Source organism: Gambusia affinis, linkage group LG12 (genome assembly GCF_019740435.1).
Source record: "Gambusia affinis linkage group LG12, SWU_Gaff_1.0, whole genome shotgun sequence".
Taxonomy (NCBI): domain Eukaryota; kingdom Metazoa; phylum Chordata; class Actinopteri; order Cyprinodontiformes; family Poeciliidae; genus Gambusia; species Gambusia affinis.
The window spans coordinates 28,487,377-28,506,576 of NC_057879.1; the positions used below are offsets into that span (position 1 = coordinate 28,487,377).

Sequence of the window (19,200 nt, forward strand, 5' to 3'; positions counted from 1 at the left end):
ACAATTAAGTATTGGCAAAGCTCAATGTGATTTTCACAGGAGGCGGAGCGTTGTTGTTAGCAGCTGCTGAAAGTAACTAAGAAGTTACTTTTAATGTAACTTAGTTACTTTCCAAGTAATCAGTAGTCCGATTAAAGTTACTTTTTCAAAGTAACTATGCCATCACTGCCCGCTACCTTTAAGAGCTAACAGACAAAATGGCCCCCAGAACAGTTTTCCATCCCTTTGTTAGCCTTTCTCTAAGCTACACCCCAAAGAGGACGTTAACTAGTTTGTCGTATCCTGTAATCTTAGCCTTGAGGGCGTTTCCTAACATGTCATTCCTTTAGCTTTAGCTTAGCAACTAGCTAACAGAGATGGAAGAAAAACACAGAATTATTTATTCTCAACGAGATGAAGGTGCTTAACTGTGTTTGCTGAACTTTGCAGGCAGAAGAGGAGCTTAAAAAGGCTCAGAAAGTTTTCGATGAGCTGAACGTCGGCCTTCAGGATGAGCTGCCGACTCTCTGGGATCGGTAAGTCAGGCAGCGCTGCATGATGTTTGGCGCGGCGCTGAGGCCGTTCTGCTCACCTCTGAACTCAGTTTATGATCTTCATCGGAAGATCGTCGGCGCTCCGTTTCAAACTTAGAGGGTTAAGAAGTAGGAATAATTATGGCCTTAACTTTCTGAGCATGCTTGTTAATGTCCCATGATGCTTTGCATGAACTCGGCTAGCGACCTCATGTACAGCATGTAAACAACTGCAGTGTAACTCAACAACTGTTTAGTGCGGCAGGCAGGGAGCTGTTGGATGCTGGGTAATAATCAGCCTGTGAAGGTGGATGGCACCTGCTGCTCATGTTCACCTGCCAGGTGTGGAGAAAATCCAAAACGTTCTTTTGGTCTCGCCGAGGAGACGAACCAGGATTTGAACCCAGAGCCTTGTTGCAGCCAGGCAGCAAAACGATGCAGTTTGGTGAAAGCAGAACGTTCCCTTCAGACAGATTCTCAAAAGGTCTGAAACTGATGAAAATGAGTCTTATGGTTATGAATGCATGCAGGGCTTTATTAGGAACATTTATTTTCTAACCTCAGTTTCTCACACAGTAACAGGATGAACCTGGAAGCTGAATTCAGATCTCAAAGTGAAGCTTTATTCTGTGGTTGGTTCTGGTCCCAGAGCAACATCCGGTCTGGGTTTCATTCACGCTCAGCTGTTTCTCCATCAAACCAACAGAAATAATCTGATGGCAGGAATGCAGCAGCCACTGCTGAACAGAAACAGGAAGCTGGTACTCCATGATGCACCATCAGGAGTTTTTACCTTTTTTAATTGTTTAAATATTTTTCCACTTTTTGCTGAAAGAGCATTTTCTCTGATGATTTATGACTGTATGATGTTGTGATCTCAGAAACCTGACCTGCTTTTCTGCAGCGTCTCTGGCTGAAGAATAAAGCCAAACTCTTCAGTCTGACTGGCTCGGTTTATGTCAACTGTCCATTTCCTTTCTCCAGCCGAGTCGGTTTCTACATCAGCACCTTCAAGTGTGTCACCAGTCTGGAGGCCAAGTTTCACCGAGAAATCTCACTGGTGAGTTGATCTGTTCCTCGGAAGCGTCCGGCAGACGTTCAGAGCTTAGGTGGTTCTTCTGCTTCCAGGTGTGCAGGGAGCTGTATGAAGTCATGACTAAACTAAGGGAGCAACACTCAGACAAGATCTTCACCATTCAAGGAGCTCCGAGGTGAATTCATCCAGCTGACTGTCTGCAGCTTTACTGCAGAGAAACACGTTCAAACCTGAGAGGTTGGAATCAGATCAAATGTTGATGTGAAAACAGAAAAGCCGCGTCTTTACATGACCAGACTGGAAATGTCTTCAAGGCCTCGGTTTAATTCAGAGCTGCAGTCATTCAATCCCAACTGCTCCCTTTGATTACCGCCCTCATTTCAGACCTGATTAATCGATCCTCAGTAGATGGATTAATCCCCCTTTTCTTCTTTTCCTCAGTGATTCTGGACCGCTGCGCCTCGCCAGAACCCCGTCACCACCGGAAGACGAGACTCCCCCAGAGAGCCCGGACGCCAGCTCCAATCACATGCTCCACCCAGTTTCACCTGGTCCGCCCCGGCCAAAGTCCCCAATTCAGGTAATATGAGTCCAGCTGAGTGCAGCCGGATCCAATCGGACACAAAGAAACATCCGTAGTGAAAGTAGCGCTAAGATAAAGCGACAAACGCAAAACAACATTCTAGAGGATGTCCAGCCTCTTCTGTTACTTTCAAACAACAGTAATATTCAAAATATGACAAAATATCACAAAAAACAACAAAAAAATATCGGGCATACCTGATGGTTGGATTCACTTTTGGATCTGGACCCATGGTGGTTACCATGGAGATATGGGAGATAACCATGGTAACCAGGTGACTGCAGGCCTCCAGGTCTTTATGGAGCGACTGGGATAAACGCCACGCTCAAACACAAACCAGTTCAGGAAGGTTCCCGGCCCGCTGAGGTCAAAGGTCAAACCTCTGGTCTCACTGACTAACTCGTACACGCCACCCCAACATGTACATTGGTTAAGAAACCTGGGGTTGAGTCCCCAGACTGCAAAGGGATTTGATCCAGTGAACCCAGTTGTATGAACTGTTTTTTTCAATCTGGGGATGAAATAAGAAAATTCAACAGTTTATGACACCAAGTGCAAATTTCTAAAGAAATAATCCAACATTTCCAGACACCCTGTCGTTGGCTTCAAGATGACCCTGACTTCTCTCCAGGCTTGTATTGATTATTGATGAAGCGGGTGAATCGATGCCACTGTTACTGATACCTAGGCCTGTCGGGATAAACGTAAAATTGATTAATTGTACGATAAATTAAAACTATCGATGTAATTTTAATTATCATCTCTTCCAGCCTTTTTCTCTTTCTGTTGATGACACTGAATGAAAAAAGGTTCAACTCCGCTGCTCTCCACTGACCCTCCCTTCCTCATTTCCTCAGTGTAATGTCCAGTTCACACTACACCATCTTAGAGCTGTCGGCCGATTGTCGGCCCATTTTCAAAACCTGAGAGATCACACATTAGCCGACAGAAATCCTAGGTAGAACGGTTCCATCGGGTTCCATCGGGTTCCATCGGGTTCCATCGGGCCGTGTGGTGTCCAACAATGGGCACAAAATAATGGCTCCAAGTCCAGTGAAGTCATTTTAAAACCAGGCATTAATCAATGCTTTACTACAATCTCCCTGCAGTGCATGTGTCTCTAGTGTCAGCGTAACGTCCTGACTGAATGAAAATCATTAGAACCTTTTTATGTCACGTTAACGAAGAACAGCTGAAAAGTTACCGGGTTCATCAACTGGTACCAATTTGGCTCCAACTCCTCCCCTCATCATTTCTATATTCTTTACACCAAATGTTTTATAAACATTAATGTTGTTTCCACATATCATCTCCAATGTCCGCTGGACTTCGGGTTGCACCGTGTCAGCTGTTTGGGATTCCCCTCTGTAATTTCCCCTCAGAAAGCAGGAGGAGAATCCGGCTTTCTGATTGGCTACCTGTCACATTCAACAGGCTGCGTTAAGCTCCCAGTGGGGAAAACCCCTGATTTAGATCGGAGCGCCACAACGATCTACCGTAACACACCACACACTACAGGATGATCGGTTATGAAACCACAAGAGACAATCTGAGAACATCAACGTTCTCAGATTGTCTTAAGGGGAAAATGTAGGAGTGAACTAACGTGTAGTGTGAACTATTGCATCAGGTAGTCGATGTTCCATCTTCTCTATTTAAATCTAATGATTACTGAAGGACAATATGGTTTACAGACTTTATAATCTGAACTCTTTTGGTTGAATCCAGTATTTATTTACACTTTGTGTTTTTATTCAAGTACATTTTTGTTAATGGAGACTGAGAATCCATTTTATTTTAGTTTTTGGTTGTTTTGTTTATTTTATCAGTTCCAGTGTTAAGTGTTCTTTTGAAAATAAAGTGTATCTCTTTGGCAGGAAATCACATGAATTATTATGTCACTTCCATTAAATCTGTGTAAAAAGGTCTTTAAACAATATTATCATCTATCGCAATATTTTTTTGAGACAATTAATCGTTCAGCAAAATTTGCTATCGTGACAGAACTACTGATACCGGAAATTTATTATTGATTATTGGTTCTGAACTTTCACTGTTTTTTTCCTCGCTGCTGACTTTTGTCTGTTACTTGGTGAGTTATGTGACCTTCTTGTTGTCTGTGTAACTGGCGTGTTTCAGTCGTGTTCATGTCCGTAGCCGTGAATGTTCTGTCGGGGAACTTCTGTAGAACATCAGACCCGGTTCTGGTTCTGATTGGGTCATGATACAAACATGATGACGTGTTCGCCAACATTTCAGAGGAAACTAAAACTGCATGATGATCAGTTTTTATTTTATCACACCAGTCAGTGGTTTATTAGCTAAAGACTAAATAAGTGAATGTAATTATTGCTAAAGCAGTTTTACAGAATCCTGATGAATGAAGCAGTAAACCGTTTCAGCTACCTGGTACCTAGGGAAGGTCGATCCTGGATGGATCCCAAGTAGATAGCAGGTAGATTCCAGGTACATCCAACAATCCAAACTAAAAGTGAACTTGCGGCTTTTAGTTTCCGTTAATGTGTGAACTAATCCACCTGTTGGTCAGTGTGAGCTAACATGATGGGAACGCCTCTGCAGATCCGACTCCAGTGCGGTTCACCACCTTCTGGAGGAAGGACATTATGAAACATTTTAGGTAAAAGCTGCAGGTTCTCAACATGTCCAACATCAGCACCCAGAATCAGACAAAGTTTCTAAATCAGCAACAGATCTTTCTTCCTGATCTGCTCCCCAAGCCACGCCCATATCCCTATCTAGGCTCCACCCACTTTGCTAGAATTTTTCTAAATTTGTCAGCGCTGCAGCTATGCTTTCACGATTTACACTTTCATTTTATTAAATACTCATCTTTTTAAAAAACATTTTTCAACAATCAGAGGAATTTCTTCTAAAAGCTGAGAATGTTTTCCCTCTGATATTCGGATGGTTAATGAAGAGCTCCAGGTCTTTGAGGTTGGAAAGCCTCTCAGCCGTCATCCTGAGAGTCTCTGGACTCATTATGACTAAAACACAAACATGTTGGTCAAATTAAACAATTACTTTAAAGCCAATTCTGATACGCGTTTGAATAGTTAGAGGTCTAAATTTCTGGTTGTAGACAAATTTAAGCAAATAGATTTAATCATTACATTCTTTTGGACCTTCTGCCTTTTTTAGAAGTTAGGTTTGTAAAAGTTTAAGACATTCTCCAAAGACAGAAAATAATGTCCATTTCAGCAACAACAGCAGGTAAAGAGAAAATAAAGAGCAGCTGGAGAAAGTAGCAGAGTGAAAAGGCCATGCAGCCTGTAGCAGCATGACTACAGAAATAGCTCTGGATAACCTCAGCCAGTCTGTCAGCTTCATCAGCTGACGAGCGTCTGCCTCAGTAAACTGGGATCTGGTTCCAGCCAGAACCTCTGGGAACCAGCAGGGAACCTGCAGTCTGTTCTCCGTTAGGAACATCTGGACCAATTCGATCAACCCTGAAGTAACAAATGCACGGATTGGTTTTCAGTGTCACAGGATGTTTTGAATTTTGGCAATAGAAACTTGATTCATATGGGATTTAAACTGGTCAAAATAATCCAGAGATTCTTTAATTTATTGCCATCCAGATTAAGTGATTGACTAAGCAAAAGACCAGGACCTGTTCCTGTACTCTTCGGTGTGGGTAACCCTAACCCTACCCTGAAGATGAATGAGGGTTTTCAACCTTCAATTTGACCTTTTGCCAACCAAACATAATAATCTGTTATAAATGGATGTCTTCTTTTAATATGTAGAGTCAGTAAAGTAGACATTCTCAATGTTGTTGTTTTCAGCATCTTGATTTTCTTCAAGGTTCCTCTTCTTTTCTCACACTGAACAGAAAAAGTTCTGAACCCTTTACTGGACTTTTCAGACATTATAAACTATGAAAGTAACTTTAACTTTAGCTTGATTAATGGAGAGGTTCACACATAACAGTTGATGGTAGAACTGGTTGTTAGTGGAGCAGCATTAACTCTTTCTGTCTCATCAGCTCACCTGGTAATGGTGCTTCATTTCCTTTGGCAGCTTAAAAAGGGTCCACCGGTTCCTCCACCTCCTAAAGTCACACCCACTAAAGAAGTGGCAGAAGAGCAAATCATTGACTTGTTCGGAGGAGAATTTCTACCGGCTCCTTCACCTTCTCAGGTAGGACAGCAAATAAAATCCAATTTCCACTAGTTTTTCTGCCCTTTGAACTTCTTCCTCTGCTGTTGTCTCAGCCAAATGAACGACCAGGAGAGTCTCTTCTTGACCTGGACTTTGATGCTTTCCAGCCGGATGAAAGTGTTTCACCGATTCCTCAGGTGCGTTCAATTTTGGAAACCGATTTTAACACCTGTGGAAGAACAACAGGTTTCAGAATAAGTAGGACTGGACGATGGGGCTGAAAAACGTAAAACGATATAAGCATCTTATATCAGTTGACACCAATAATTATTGGTCATTTTTTCCGTTTTAAATATCTGAAGTGCTGCCAAACTGGTGATGTGACTTTTCTTGTTTTATGCAGTTTTTCTTCCAGGTTGTTGTTTATTTTTAAGCAGTTATGAGAGTGGCAAAACCTTAAAGAGCTGCTGCACAAGTTACCCAGCAGGTTGTTGCCAGGCAACCAATGAGCAAATGGGTTAAGGCCCCACATTGAAGCCGACGTCCGAACAAAGATCTGTGTTTATAACTGCGTATTCGGTGTTGCACTGCATCCTTCTCAGGGTTCACATTAAACTGTTCTCATGTGACACCGACCTGATAAAGTTGAGTCAGTGCGCTGAGTTGTGAGCGTGACGTCCACTCTCTGACCCCGGCTGACAGGCGCCCACCTAGCTCTTCTAACATGCTAGTCTCCACTAGGATTGTGGGTAATAAAGGAATGTGACATCAGAGAGTTGAAGGCAATCAGTATGGCGGAGCATAAAGCCTCAACCATCTGTGGAAACGTCCCAGGAGTCGGCGTGGCTCAGAGTGCAAACGCAACGCCTGAGTATATGGGAGCTTTTAGTGTTTCCTACCACCCTGGCTTAGTTTGAGCACCTAAAGCTATTCCTCCTTTCCTCTGCCTACATCCCCCAGAATCCTTTGCATCTCTGGATCCAACCCCAGTGGAATTATTGAACATTCTCTCAGATGTATTGTCTGTTGATATTGATCATGTGTCTTTTGCAATATATATTGTTGGTGATTTATTGTCCAGCCCTAAGAAGATTGAATCAGATTTCGCTGTGCAGCAGCTGGGCTCCACATATGATGGAGATTTTATTTACTAGGAGCCAACATGCCAGGAACCACCAGACAGCGTCTGTGAGGATTTCAGGAGTAGAACTGGTGCTATCAGACGGTCATTGGACCATCCAACAGCCACTCTGCGATAGGACTCTCATTGTGGGTTAGAACTAGACCGTTGGGTCGGGGAGTTACTCAGAGTGTGGAGGTCCTGGTGTTTCAGTGGGTCAGTGAGGGCCATCATACACTCGGAGTGCAGCCAAAAAATGGGTGGGATTGTCATAAGAACAACAAAGTCCTGCTGAAGCTGCTGAAACCTGAGGGCTCTTGAAGGTCCAGGGTTAGGGCCGGTCCTGGGGGGCCTTCGAGTCCTGGGTTAGGGCTGGGACCAGGCCTTTGATGCAAAGACACCGATCCTGGTTTGAACACCAGCCGATACTTGCAGTGCAACAGGCTTGTTAGTCCATTTTGTCCTCTGGTGGCAGTTCTAGATGCCAATTGGTTGTAAATTTATATCCAATTATCTGCAGGCCATAAGGTGATCCTGAGAGTCTTCAAGGTGCCTCTAAGTATTATTATTATTTTCAGTGAGTGTACTTTACTCTGTTTGAATATGAGCTGTATTAACATGCTCTGTCTTGGTTTTAGACGGCTGTACCGTGGGACATGTGGTCGGTGAGTTGAATCTCCAAAACTCTACATGGAAACAAACATGTTTTCTTTTCAGTTTCTTCCTGAAAGGCCTGCAGGTTGTTCTAAGACACGCTGCTTGGATCGACTCTTTCCTGATCATTCTCAGGACTAACAGCTGTTTTAACGTGGTATTTTTTATTTTGCACATCCTGAGACTAGAGCACAGAAAATAGAAGAGCATTAATTTGATTAAAATGTAACTATTTATTGCCCCTACAAACCAGATAGCACTAAATGAAGCTTGTGGAGAATTGCACAGAAAAAGCAGATGGGTTCAGCAGAGTGCCTCTTTTGAGAACAAGAGACATTTTTTAATAGTAATTATGAGTTTTTGCGTATCACAAACAGCAATTTTTTAGTTAATAGGAAAATTACAACATATTTATTCCAACATGTTAAACTAATCTTGGATCCCTCTAACAGGAATAAACCTCCAGCAGAACCAGAACCAGAACTGTGCTCAGTACCAGCATCCATTTGTCACGACTGACTAGAAGTTTGAGAGACAAAGCAAAAGTACTGAATCAGGAGAACTTTCTATGTTCAATGAAAGTAAAACGTTAATGGTAGCAGCTCCTTCAGTGGCCTTCAGATGCTAATGCCGTAAAAACTTATCTTTGCAATGTTTCTATTGTTATGGAAATGGTTCTTATACAGGAACTTACTGTAGCACTAAACCTTGTCCTGATCCATGACTCATCAAAGTGTCTAATCGGAAAGTTTGAGTTGAAATCTACGAAGCCCGCGAGGGGACATGGGGAAACGTTTGTTTGGCGTTCCCTTGCAATTTGCTTACTGCAATATTTTCTGGTCTTTTTTGTTTACAGTCACGAATGTCAATTTAACATTTCAAATACATACACACTTAAAGAGCCTAAAGGTGGTAGAGCGCCGCTCTGGGTTAACTCGGGGAATCTCACCTGTCTGTGTGTCAATCAACTCCAGCCCACTTGTTTGTTCTGTCACGATTATCGATTTATTCCATTTCGATTATCATGCTTAAAACTTTACAAGGACTGCCACAGACTGACCAGGACAAACTATGCACAAGTGCCGCTTCCTCTTACACACAACGCCAGTCACCTTCCCATTCATACCTGGTGACGTCACGCCCACGTCGACTCACCCACCACCCAAGTTTCCTTTCATTTCAATAACTCCTTATTTCATTCATAAGGCTCTTACAGAGCCTCGGTGAAAACGTGTTTATTATTATTAACTCTTTGGTGCAAAAAACTGATTGAAACTGGATTTATTCACTGCATGTTTCTGTCTGTTAAGGAGGTTGAGATGAAACTGCACAGGAGAACGGCCCTTTAAACCATTCAGATGCAACAGAGACACGATCAAAAGTGTCTCATAACCCGCGATAACAACTCAGAAATAGTTCAGATAGTTTGGATGTATTTTTATTTCTTTCCTTCTTATGGAAAGTTTCTGTTTATATCATAGAGTTGTGGTGCATTTCTATACTAAAGAAAAAGATATAAAACTTTAGATATTCCACAACGAGATATTAACATCTATGGAAAACCCTTCTGTGACCTTGTATTAAGGCAGAAAGTACGGCGGCCCCGTAAGAAAGGCTTACAGTATTCAATTATGCCGTATAACTGATCAGTACATTAATGCGAGAGAACGCAAAAGATAAAAAATCCCCAAGGCCCCTAGAGGCCTCTGTAGAAATCCTCTCCATGTCCTCAGTAGTTTGTAAAATAAATAATTCAGCCAGTTGAAGAATATTGTGGTTGTTTAAATGAGCATCACAGCAGATATCCAAGTATGTTGGTAGAATGAAGCTATTTCCATCTAACTGATGTTGGTGCCTGTCTGGTTGTTTTCGATTATAAAGTAATTCCATGTCTTAAACTATAGCAGCGTTTCTCCATCATAATTATTGAACAGACTAGAGGAATTTGTGTACTTATATGAGCCATTTTCTATTCCCTCTTTTAGGGAAATGCCCAACCGACTCAGCCTGTAAGTATGGATCTCAGCAGACTGACACTCTTCACTTCTTTATCTGTTGTTTTATGCATCTGTGATTTCGAAGTACAGTCATGTGAAAAAATTGGGCACCTCTTATCATCTTAATTATTTTCATATTCAAATCTTTGGGTGTTTTGAACAGATATTTCAGTTTGATATATCTCATAACAGATGAACACAGTTAGTTATGGTTTGTTTCTTTAGTGCCATATATCATAAAAGTTTCCCAGCCTCCATGAGGTTATAAGACAAACGTCCAAAGATAGAGACTCACAAAACATCTCCAGTTCAGTTATGCTTGATGGTTGCTCAGCATGGACAACCCACTTCAAATCATCCATCAGATGTAATGATATTCAGGTCTGGAATGGCCTCACAGAACAGACTATACAGATATTATACTCATTAATCTGCTGATATTTAGTGGAATCCATGTGACCCCTAACTTTAATGAGATTCCCACTACGGGCTTTGGTCACACCACCCCAAAGCATGATGGAACCTCCACCAAATACCGTGGAGATGGCACAGGCAAGTGTTTTCTCTTGGAAAGCTGTGTTGTTTTTGCAGCCAAACATAATATCCTTTGTTGTGATCAAATAACTCAATGTTTTTTTTATCGCCTTGGACTACAGATCTATCAAAGGTGTGTATCAGTCTAGCATCACAGCAAACTGCACCAACCGTAGTAAATGGAGGCGCTATCAAATAAATTGATTGGGTGCACTTGTCTATGAAGTTCAAGGCTTAATGATGTTTCCAAACCCATTTTGTGTTCTAATAGATCAGTGTTAAGTAGTATTCAAGTCTATAAAATTACAAAGGTTCCCCAGAAAAAGGCAGGACTCCGGCTCTTGAGAAATGCAGTTTGAGAACCCTGGTTTAGATGCTCACATTTGATCAGCAACTATTTTCTGAAAGATTTTAGATCAGCAAGGGAGATATAATATAGTTTTGATATAGGTCTGTAATGGTTTAAATTATCTTGATGAAGAGAAGGTTTATGAAGCAAATGTTTAATTACATCTACTTTAAAACCCTGGGATACATCAGAGTTGGAAGGTAATGTTTTAGTGCATCCACACATTTACAACAAATAAGCCAGTTTAGTCATGTTTGTCTTAACTCCTTCATCTTAACATGTAGTAATCTTAACTAGGTTACCCTGACATCAGGTATCAATGTTTCCATAAATCTTTTCACTGTGTTTCTCTATAGAGCAAGGCTCAATCATTAACCCAAATTCTTTGTGTTGCTCTAACAGGCTGCCGATGCTGGATTTGTTGCTGACTGGTCTGCAGACTTTGGTTCGATGTCAGCAAATGGAGATGTTGCTTCAGCGACAGTCCCGGTTGCTTCAGGAACTCTGGCTGAGGGGGAGCAGGTCGGTGTTCAGGGTGGAGCTGAGTGCTGGCCCCAGGCGGAAAGCTCACTACCAGCTGGAGACACAACTGCTGTCCAGGACAGTGAGCCCAGAGACGAGGGAGATGAGGTTAGGAGCTGGGAAACCATGACTCACTCCAACCTTCATCCATCTACAACTAGTAATGCTAAAGATGAGGCTGACCAGGTAGAAGTAGACAGTGAAGATGTGGTGCTGGAAAATCGTAGAAAATCTACGCCTGGACTTATCTTCACCAATGAGTTTGGTGAAGATATTGAGGATGGCACAGGCGACAGAAGAGATAAGAGGTCCAGGTCTCTGGATGGGTCTGGGTCTGAATATGAGACAGCTGAAGAATGGGCTGATGGTGGCCAAGGTGGAGGCTGGGTGAGTGCAGATGATGACCTTTCTAACGAAAATCAACTTCCTGTGAACATTGTGGAGAACCAGGAAGGTGAAACAGATAAAAATGAGTTGGGCAAACAAAGTGACCCAGCATCACTTTTTAGAAATATCTCTGAAGGACTAGGACGAGAAGATAAAGAGCTGTCTGCCAAAACGGTGGATTCTGACCCTGCTGAGCTGGATTCATTTGTGTTTGCAGAATCACAGGGTGGAGTTGGGTTTGAATCGGATCCGTTTGCAGAATCACAGGGTGGAGTTGGGTTTGAATCGGATCCGTTTGCAGAATCACAGGGTGGAGTTGGGTTTGAATCGGATCCGTTTGCAGAATCACAGGGTGGAGTTGGGTTTGAATCGGTTCCGTTTGCAGAATCACAGGGTGGAGTTGGGTTTGAATCGGATCCGTTTGCAGAATCACAAGGTGGAGTTGGGTTTGAATCGGATCCGTTTGCAGAATCACAGGGTGGAGTTGGGTTTGAATCGGATCCGTTTGCAGAATCACAGGGTGGAGTTGGGTTTGAATCGGTTCCGTTTGCAGAATCACAAGGTGGAGTTGGGTTTGAATCGGATCCGTTTGCAGAATCACAAGGTGGAGTTGGGTTTGAATCGGATCCGTTTGCAGAATCACAAGGTGGAGTTGGGTTTGAATCGGATCCGTTTGCAGAATCACAAGGTGGAGTTGGGTTTGAATCGGATCCGTTTGCAGAATCACAGGGTGGAGTTGGGTTTGAATCTCAAACAATTGCTAAAACCCAGCTTGGAGACAACGAGGGTGTTGCTGCGTTCGACCAATTTGCTGGAACTTTAGGGAACTGCAGTGTTGTGGTTGGTGAAATTGCTGGATGTGGGCAGAATTCAAACCATTTTGATAAAAGCTGTCCAACAGCTGCCTCAGGAACTGAAGATCCATTGTCCAACAGCTTGGTTTATAGTGACAGACATGGCTTCAACTCTACTGTCACTTACCTAAACTACATGTGTGGAACTGCAACAGAGGGAAAGAAAGACGTTACCAAACCCAGAAATCACAAAGAACAAGAAAATTCAGATATGTCCGAAGATGAGGCTGCAAACCGGAGATTGGGAAAGTTGTACCAAGAGCTAGATACAGGAAAGGAAGAGGTACTTGGCCTTCCTTCTTCCTCCTCCAGTATGGTAGACTAGTGTACAGTAGTAAATAGGTCAATACAAGTCCATTCCTTTCTTTAACCCTTTCACAGACTAAGGAACTGAATGAAATATTTGTAGAACCAGGATCCCACCCTGAGCTCCTTCTCATCCTGTTTCCTGTCTCTAAAAGTCTTCTGTTGGTACCGTTATACCCATTTTACATTTAAACCATCTTTTCACCTCAGCTAGCTTCATACCCCAAATACTATCATTGAGTATCTCTGAAATTTAATTTAGGGGATTGTTGATTTTAATAGACCTTTATAGCTAATGTCACTAAATCAATTGGAGAAGTGATGAACAAAGGACAGTTTCAGATATTTCTCATTTCTGCTTGTTGAACTCTGTGTTCAATATATATTATATGGAGACTTTCACTTACTTCAGTGTTAATTATTCTGTACAGTTTTAAAATATTTTTTCCAAATGTTTTTAACTTATTCCACATTAATAGTAAGATGATTTTTTATGGTCACACAATGTTTTATCTTCAGGAGAACAGAAATCAGATAGTGAGCTTTGTACTTGACAGAAGTAACTTTTAAAGAGGACTGTGACCCAACCAGCATGTAGATCAAAATATACTAGTAGCATAAAAGATGCTACTAGCATCTTTCCTCCTTTCCTAGTGTTTGTTAGTCTATCCTACTTTCACTCTTTAGTCTTTATCCCTGAATTATGTTATTAAGAATCATTGCTTACTATTAATTTATTTTCTGTTTTTGTTGCATGCAACCTTCAGGATGCTGCTGCTCCATCATTTTTTACAGATTTCGATAAGATGGTGAGTTTCTCAACATGTACAATTAAACTTTTTTTTCCTTAAATATAAAAAAGAGTTTGTTTTAAGTCTTCAGTTAGTAGAGATTAGCTTGTTTCGTCATTTAGCCTTTGTAGGTTGAAATTAGAAGATACTGTTTTAGTGGATGTGGAACTTTTCCTTAAGAAGATAATAGATTTATTGCTGGAGAAGTCTTTAAATCACGTCAACTTAGGAAAAGTTACTTCTTCGGATCGTTGGGCTGATTTCTGTAGAATCTCAGGTGGCAGAGTGACTGACCTCACTTTGAGCTCAAAAAGTGTTTCTCTGCTGAAGAATGAGAGTGAATCAACAGAAGAAGTTCCTGCAGCATCACTGAAACAAACAGCCAATGAATTCAAAGAGGCTACAGCGCCCCCTGCTGGAGAAGAGTGTGCGAGTGCATCTCTTCTTGCTGATGACGACTTTGAACAGCAGCCTCTGGAATCAAAAGTGGAGGAAGCTCCAGCTCCCCCTGCTGGTAAAGCCCAAGAACATCAGGCTCTTACTGATGAAGAGGATGAAAAACCTTCACAGAATCAGCAGGAAGAGCCAGCAGTGAGTAGAAATGCTCCGAAACCAATTAATACATCATCATCATCAATCTGATCATCATCATCATCAATCTGATCATCATCATCAATCTGATCATCATCAACATCAATCTGATCATCATCAATCTGATGATCATCATTTTAAAGTCACCCTAAATGACCAGGTGAAGGTTAAGGTTCCTTCTTGATCAGCAACATCAGCGTTGGGCTGGGCGATGTATCGAGTATGTTTGATGTATTACGACTTTTTCAATTTACGATGGTTAAAATTTTTCCATCTCAACCACCGAGTATAAATTGTCGTTCCAATTATGAACTTTCACGATCAAATTCACTACGAGTATGGTTTATCTGACACCCTACAAACGCATCACTAGTCCCTCCCCCTCCCAACCTGAATTTTTTCTGCCAATCACGCTGCACGTAGAAAACAAACATGGCGACAGCGAGAGTTTGAGGCGCGTGTCTATATGAGATGGAAACGAAAGAGGAATCAGTTTAATATTTTTGTTATTTAATAAATGACCTTAAGAAAGGGAAATTGATAGAAAGGATATAAGATTTATTTATTTATTTTTAAGTATTTTATTATTTTATTTTATTTATTTTATTTATTTATTTATTTATTTATTTATTTATTTATTTATTTATTTATTTATTTATGTTTTTTGGGGGGGGGGGGTTATGTAGCATCCCGATCCGCGACTCCATTCCAGTTGATGGCGGTAATGCACATCAATAAGTTGCATGAAGAAGAAGAAATCAGTTTATCTCTAAAGAAAAACAGCGCTGGATCAATAATCTGTTAGAAATTCAGATTTTATATGGAGGGTTTCGAACAACATTAAATAATTATAAAACTATTACCACAAAGTTAAGTAATCTCCTAACAGATTATTCTTTTACAAGTAGATTAGCTAATTTGAACAGCTGCTCTACTGATCTGTCAGTTTGTATGTAGGTTGCTTTTTTTTATTTTTAAGTTGAACCAAAACACAATTTATTTGACAGCACATCTATTTGTCAGTCAAGCATAACTGACCTACTTCCCTGTAGGAGCTATTTCTCTATTTTCAGTTAAATCTTATCATTTAGATTATTTAGTTTCTTTTTATTTGCTTACTTTCGTTTTGATTTATAATTAGAATTTTTGTTTAATTTTAGATATTTAGAATAGTTTTTTTTGCTAGTAATTCACTTAAGTTAATTTTCAGTTTGGGACGTTTGATTGTATAAATAGGGAGGTTTTAAGTAGCTTATTTTGCTCGTGGGTGGTCATAGTTTTTTAACCAGTCAGTCATTTCAGTCCGTCCTCCAATCGTCAGTCAGTCTATCCAACCAGTTACTGCAGTCAGAGAACAGGTGAGACAATCAGAGTCTGTAACTTGTTTTGCCTGAATAAAGCAACAAAGAACTTTATTTTTCACTTTTGTTATTTTTGAAACTGTAAACTAGAAACCCACAGGGCAGCAGGAGACTATTACAGTTGAATTCACGTTTTGTTTTCATCACTTTGAAGTCTGAAGTTTTTTTATTTTTGGATTTGAGTTTTGGACAAAGAGTCACTACATTCCTTCTCCCTCGCTAATTTTTTAATTAAAACTTTTTTTCTGACCTTGTTATCTAGTTATAGTGTAGATGGTTCATAGCAAAAACACTGCATCTCTTTTTATTTCAAATATGGAGATTACATTTAAGTCTAGTAGAAAAATGGGGCGGGAACTTGTGTGAATGACATCATGCTGCAAAGAGTCTATAGTTTAGAATAACATTGGAGCTCTATTTAAAATATCGTGATATATCATGTATTGTGATGGAGCAAAAATCTATCAATATATTAGATTTTTTTCATATGCCCCGCCCTACCTCAGCGTTGATATTCTTTACCAGAACATTTCGATCTTCAAACACGTTTCCTTCTCTTGTGAACCTTTTCATAGTTCTGAGTTTCATTTGTTGTGTTTCTCTCTAAAGACTAAAGCTGGAAGTCCGGAGAAGCCAGAGCCTGCTGAGGTTTGTTAAATCAATTACTTTTTATATTTCTTGTTAAATTTTCACTAATTAATGAAGCACAACGCTGTGATGTCGGCCATCATGGCAGAGATTATTGCTGCCACTTTGACCAAAAACAGTCAATGGACAATGCACATGCTCTGTGTGCTTTCATTCTTGTTTTATTTATTTGCTAATTAAATAAATACCAATGTATATAATTAAGTAAAATAATGAAAGCTACTGCATTACAAGAACAAAGAACGGCTCTCAGCGAGGCTCCGCTTGTATTTTCTTAGTGAAGAGAAGTTCAGAAGAGTCGGATTGTTGGTGAACAGAGGCACCGTAAAAAAGTTAGGACAATTCAAAGGGCCCCTGACCAACAGGGGCCTCCACATTTTAGTGTTTTTGTTCATAGAAATGTTAAAAAATGGAGCTTTTCAATTAGAAAATTAATTATATTGTGTTTTCTAAAATAGTTTGTAGCAGTAAAAATCAAATGTTCCCCCTCCCAGACCAAACAGCAGATATTTCCCCTGAACCTCCTGGATCTGCAGGAAATGGTTGATTCCTGCTGGACGATGTTCAGCACCAGTCAGTAGAAAACAAGAACAACTGTGGCTGTTACTATGCTGCTAAGAAAAATAATGAAGTCATTTATTTAGAAGTTGAGAATCTCTGTCCTGCTCGTTTGTTAATGAGATGAATGGAATCCAATTGCAATATTTAACTGAAGTCTCTGAACAGGTTCCTCTGGCTGAGACCAAATCATCTGGAGGTGAAACGGCTCCATCGGTGAGCCCAACCGGACACGACTCAGGACCAAGTCAATGGAAGAAACAGAATTATTAACTGAATAATTCACTATTTAGAAACATCACCTGTCACAAACATTTTCTCCTTTAACCTAAAAAATATTTCTGTATTTATTAATATAACCAGGATAAATCCAGCTAATGAGTTTAAAAACTTGAATTTTTCCTGGTTGATGCTTTTCGTATTTTGTCCTTGAATAAATAAACTGAACTCTGACTTCTGTACAGGAGAAGATGCCCATCCCCTCTGTAGTGATTGAACCTGCCTCCAGTAACGAAGGTGACGATGACCGAGATGCTGACATCATCTCACCCACAGCTGTCGACGACGCCACGGCGACGCCACAAAGCTGCGGCCTCAAACACATCAGTCCATCAGGCGGAGGCTCAGGATTTCCTGATGACTTTCTGTACAAGGCAGGTCTTGTAAAACTAACCTGCTACTGTTTTTACCCGTTTGGATTTAAGTTATTTCTTAGATATTGCTTTCATGCTTCAGGTGGAGACCTTGCATGATTTTGAGGCTGCAAATTCAGATGAGCTTGAACTGAAAAGAGGAGATGTTGTTTTGGTGGTGCCTACTGCTTCAATGGAAGATCAAGTAAGAGCAACCAGAGCTGCAAGAAAACAAGCAGTGGGAAATATGAAAACATTCATCTGATTATGATATTTGTGTTACAGGAAGCAGGCTGGCTCACAGGCATAAAGGAAAGTGACTGGTCAAACCTCGGCGTTGGTGCACAAAGAGGACTTTTCCCTGAAAACTTTACTCAGCGTTTGAATTAACAACTTTACGTAAGAGATAAAGAGGAATCTCTCAAATATGTATGCAATCTGCCAAGACAGCATGTAGCTGAGCCTGTTCAGTTTCAGGAAACTAACCTGTTGCATCGACAGCTGCTAAAACATAACAACAGTTCCTTCTCAGCATGAAGTCACCCTGTTGTACCTTCTCTGAATTACATGTTTCCTTGTACTAAAACTAGAAATATTTAATGGAGAATTTTTGCTGGAATGCAACATAAAGGATAAATTATCTCTACATTTTTTAACTGTAAAACTAATGAGGTGACGTGTAGCTCCCTCACAGCATGTGTGTTGTAATTAACTTGAAAAATCCAATCAACTTTGTGCGGTGATCTATTTCAGTGCTTTTATGTGTGATATGAAAATAATGATTCCTGTATCTTGATGTTAGTGGTCATTGTTGCTGTGGTTCTTCAGTCACTGTTTTATTGTATAATACACGTTGATGGATGTTTGGTTCATGTGTGATAAAATGTTTCTGGAATCCTGATATGAATTATCTGACTATGAAAATCACTTCAAGAATGATTGAAATTATAGAATTTTCCTTAATGAAAATCCAAGTCAATCTGTTTATGTTGAAATGGACAGAAAGAAATATATAAAATTTAATATGCAATGTTTGTTGCTATGATTGACAATGTGACTTACAGACTCATTAGATAAAGTAAAATATCTTTTGTTAGCCAATTACTGGCTACCTGTAGACATTTAGGTAATGTAGAAAACTAACCTGTGTAAAAGAACAAATAAAGCATAATTTATAAATCAAGACTGTTGCAGATCTCTCTCCTAGATTACAGAATCACAGACATAACATTGCAACAACTGATAAATCAGGTGAACACGTTTTGTTAAAGAAAACTAATTTCAGCTCAAGCTTCACGATTAGCGAGTTTGAGATCTACAGACATCATAAGTCCATGATGCCCTCTTCAGGAGAAAGACATTAAAAAAACACTTGATTTTCTAGGCCTTTATTTTCCTATGTTACTTTCTAAAATGTTCATCTAGAGGGTAATATAACTTAAGTTTAAGATCCCAAGTCAACATCCTACTACTAAATCTTCATAAACTTTGTCCAGATGATTAATTAAGGAAGATGTGAGTCAGTTGGTTCCTCCAGACATTTTAGCTACCATCCTAAATGTTATGCAACTGCAGGAATGCAACTTCTACATGTATTCCTGCTCTAAATTCAAAAGGCTCACTTCCCTCTCAGCTCTGCAGTC

At 40.3% G+C, this 19,200-nt stretch overlaps 1 protein-coding gene across 8 annotated transcripts in view; it reads left to right on the forward strand.

Moving 5' to 3' along the window:
• The window catches only part of amph (amphiphysin), a 31,641-nt gene extending 12,901 nt beyond the window's left edge, over positions 1-18,740 (forward strand). For 3 of the 8 annotated variants that reach the window (XM_044134249.1, XM_044134252.1, XM_044134253.1), the window contains 16 exons: positions 430-515; positions 1,497-1,572; positions 1,641-1,723; positions 1,990-2,128; positions 6,173-6,292; positions 6,367-6,450; positions 8,012-8,038; positions 10,013-10,036; positions 11,310-11,816; positions 13,744-13,785; positions 14,098-14,358; positions 16,329-16,367; positions 17,094-17,141; positions 17,390-17,578; positions 17,661-17,762; positions 17,843-18,740. In XM_044134249.1, coding sequence (XP_043990184.1) covers positions 430-515; positions 1,497-1,572; positions 1,641-1,723; positions 1,990-2,128; positions 6,173-6,292; positions 6,367-6,450; positions 8,012-8,038; positions 10,013-10,036; positions 11,310-11,816; positions 13,744-13,785; positions 14,098-14,358; positions 16,329-16,367; positions 17,094-17,141; positions 17,390-17,578; positions 17,661-17,762; positions 17,843-17,947 — 1,932 coding nt within the window. In that variant the 3' untranslated portion in view covers positions 17,948-18,740. The remainder of the gene's footprint in view (positions 1-429; positions 516-1,496; positions 1,573-1,640; positions 1,724-1,989; positions 2,129-6,172; positions 6,293-6,366; positions 6,451-8,011; positions 8,039-10,012; positions 10,037-11,309; positions 11,817-13,743; positions 13,786-14,097; positions 14,359-16,328; positions 16,368-17,093; positions 17,142-17,389; positions 17,579-17,660; positions 17,763-17,842) is intronic. The other 5 variants (XM_044134255.1, XM_044134250.1, XM_044134256.1 and 2 more) reach the window with 5 other exon arrangements.
• The last annotated feature ends 460 nt before the right edge of the window (positions 18,741-19,200 follow it).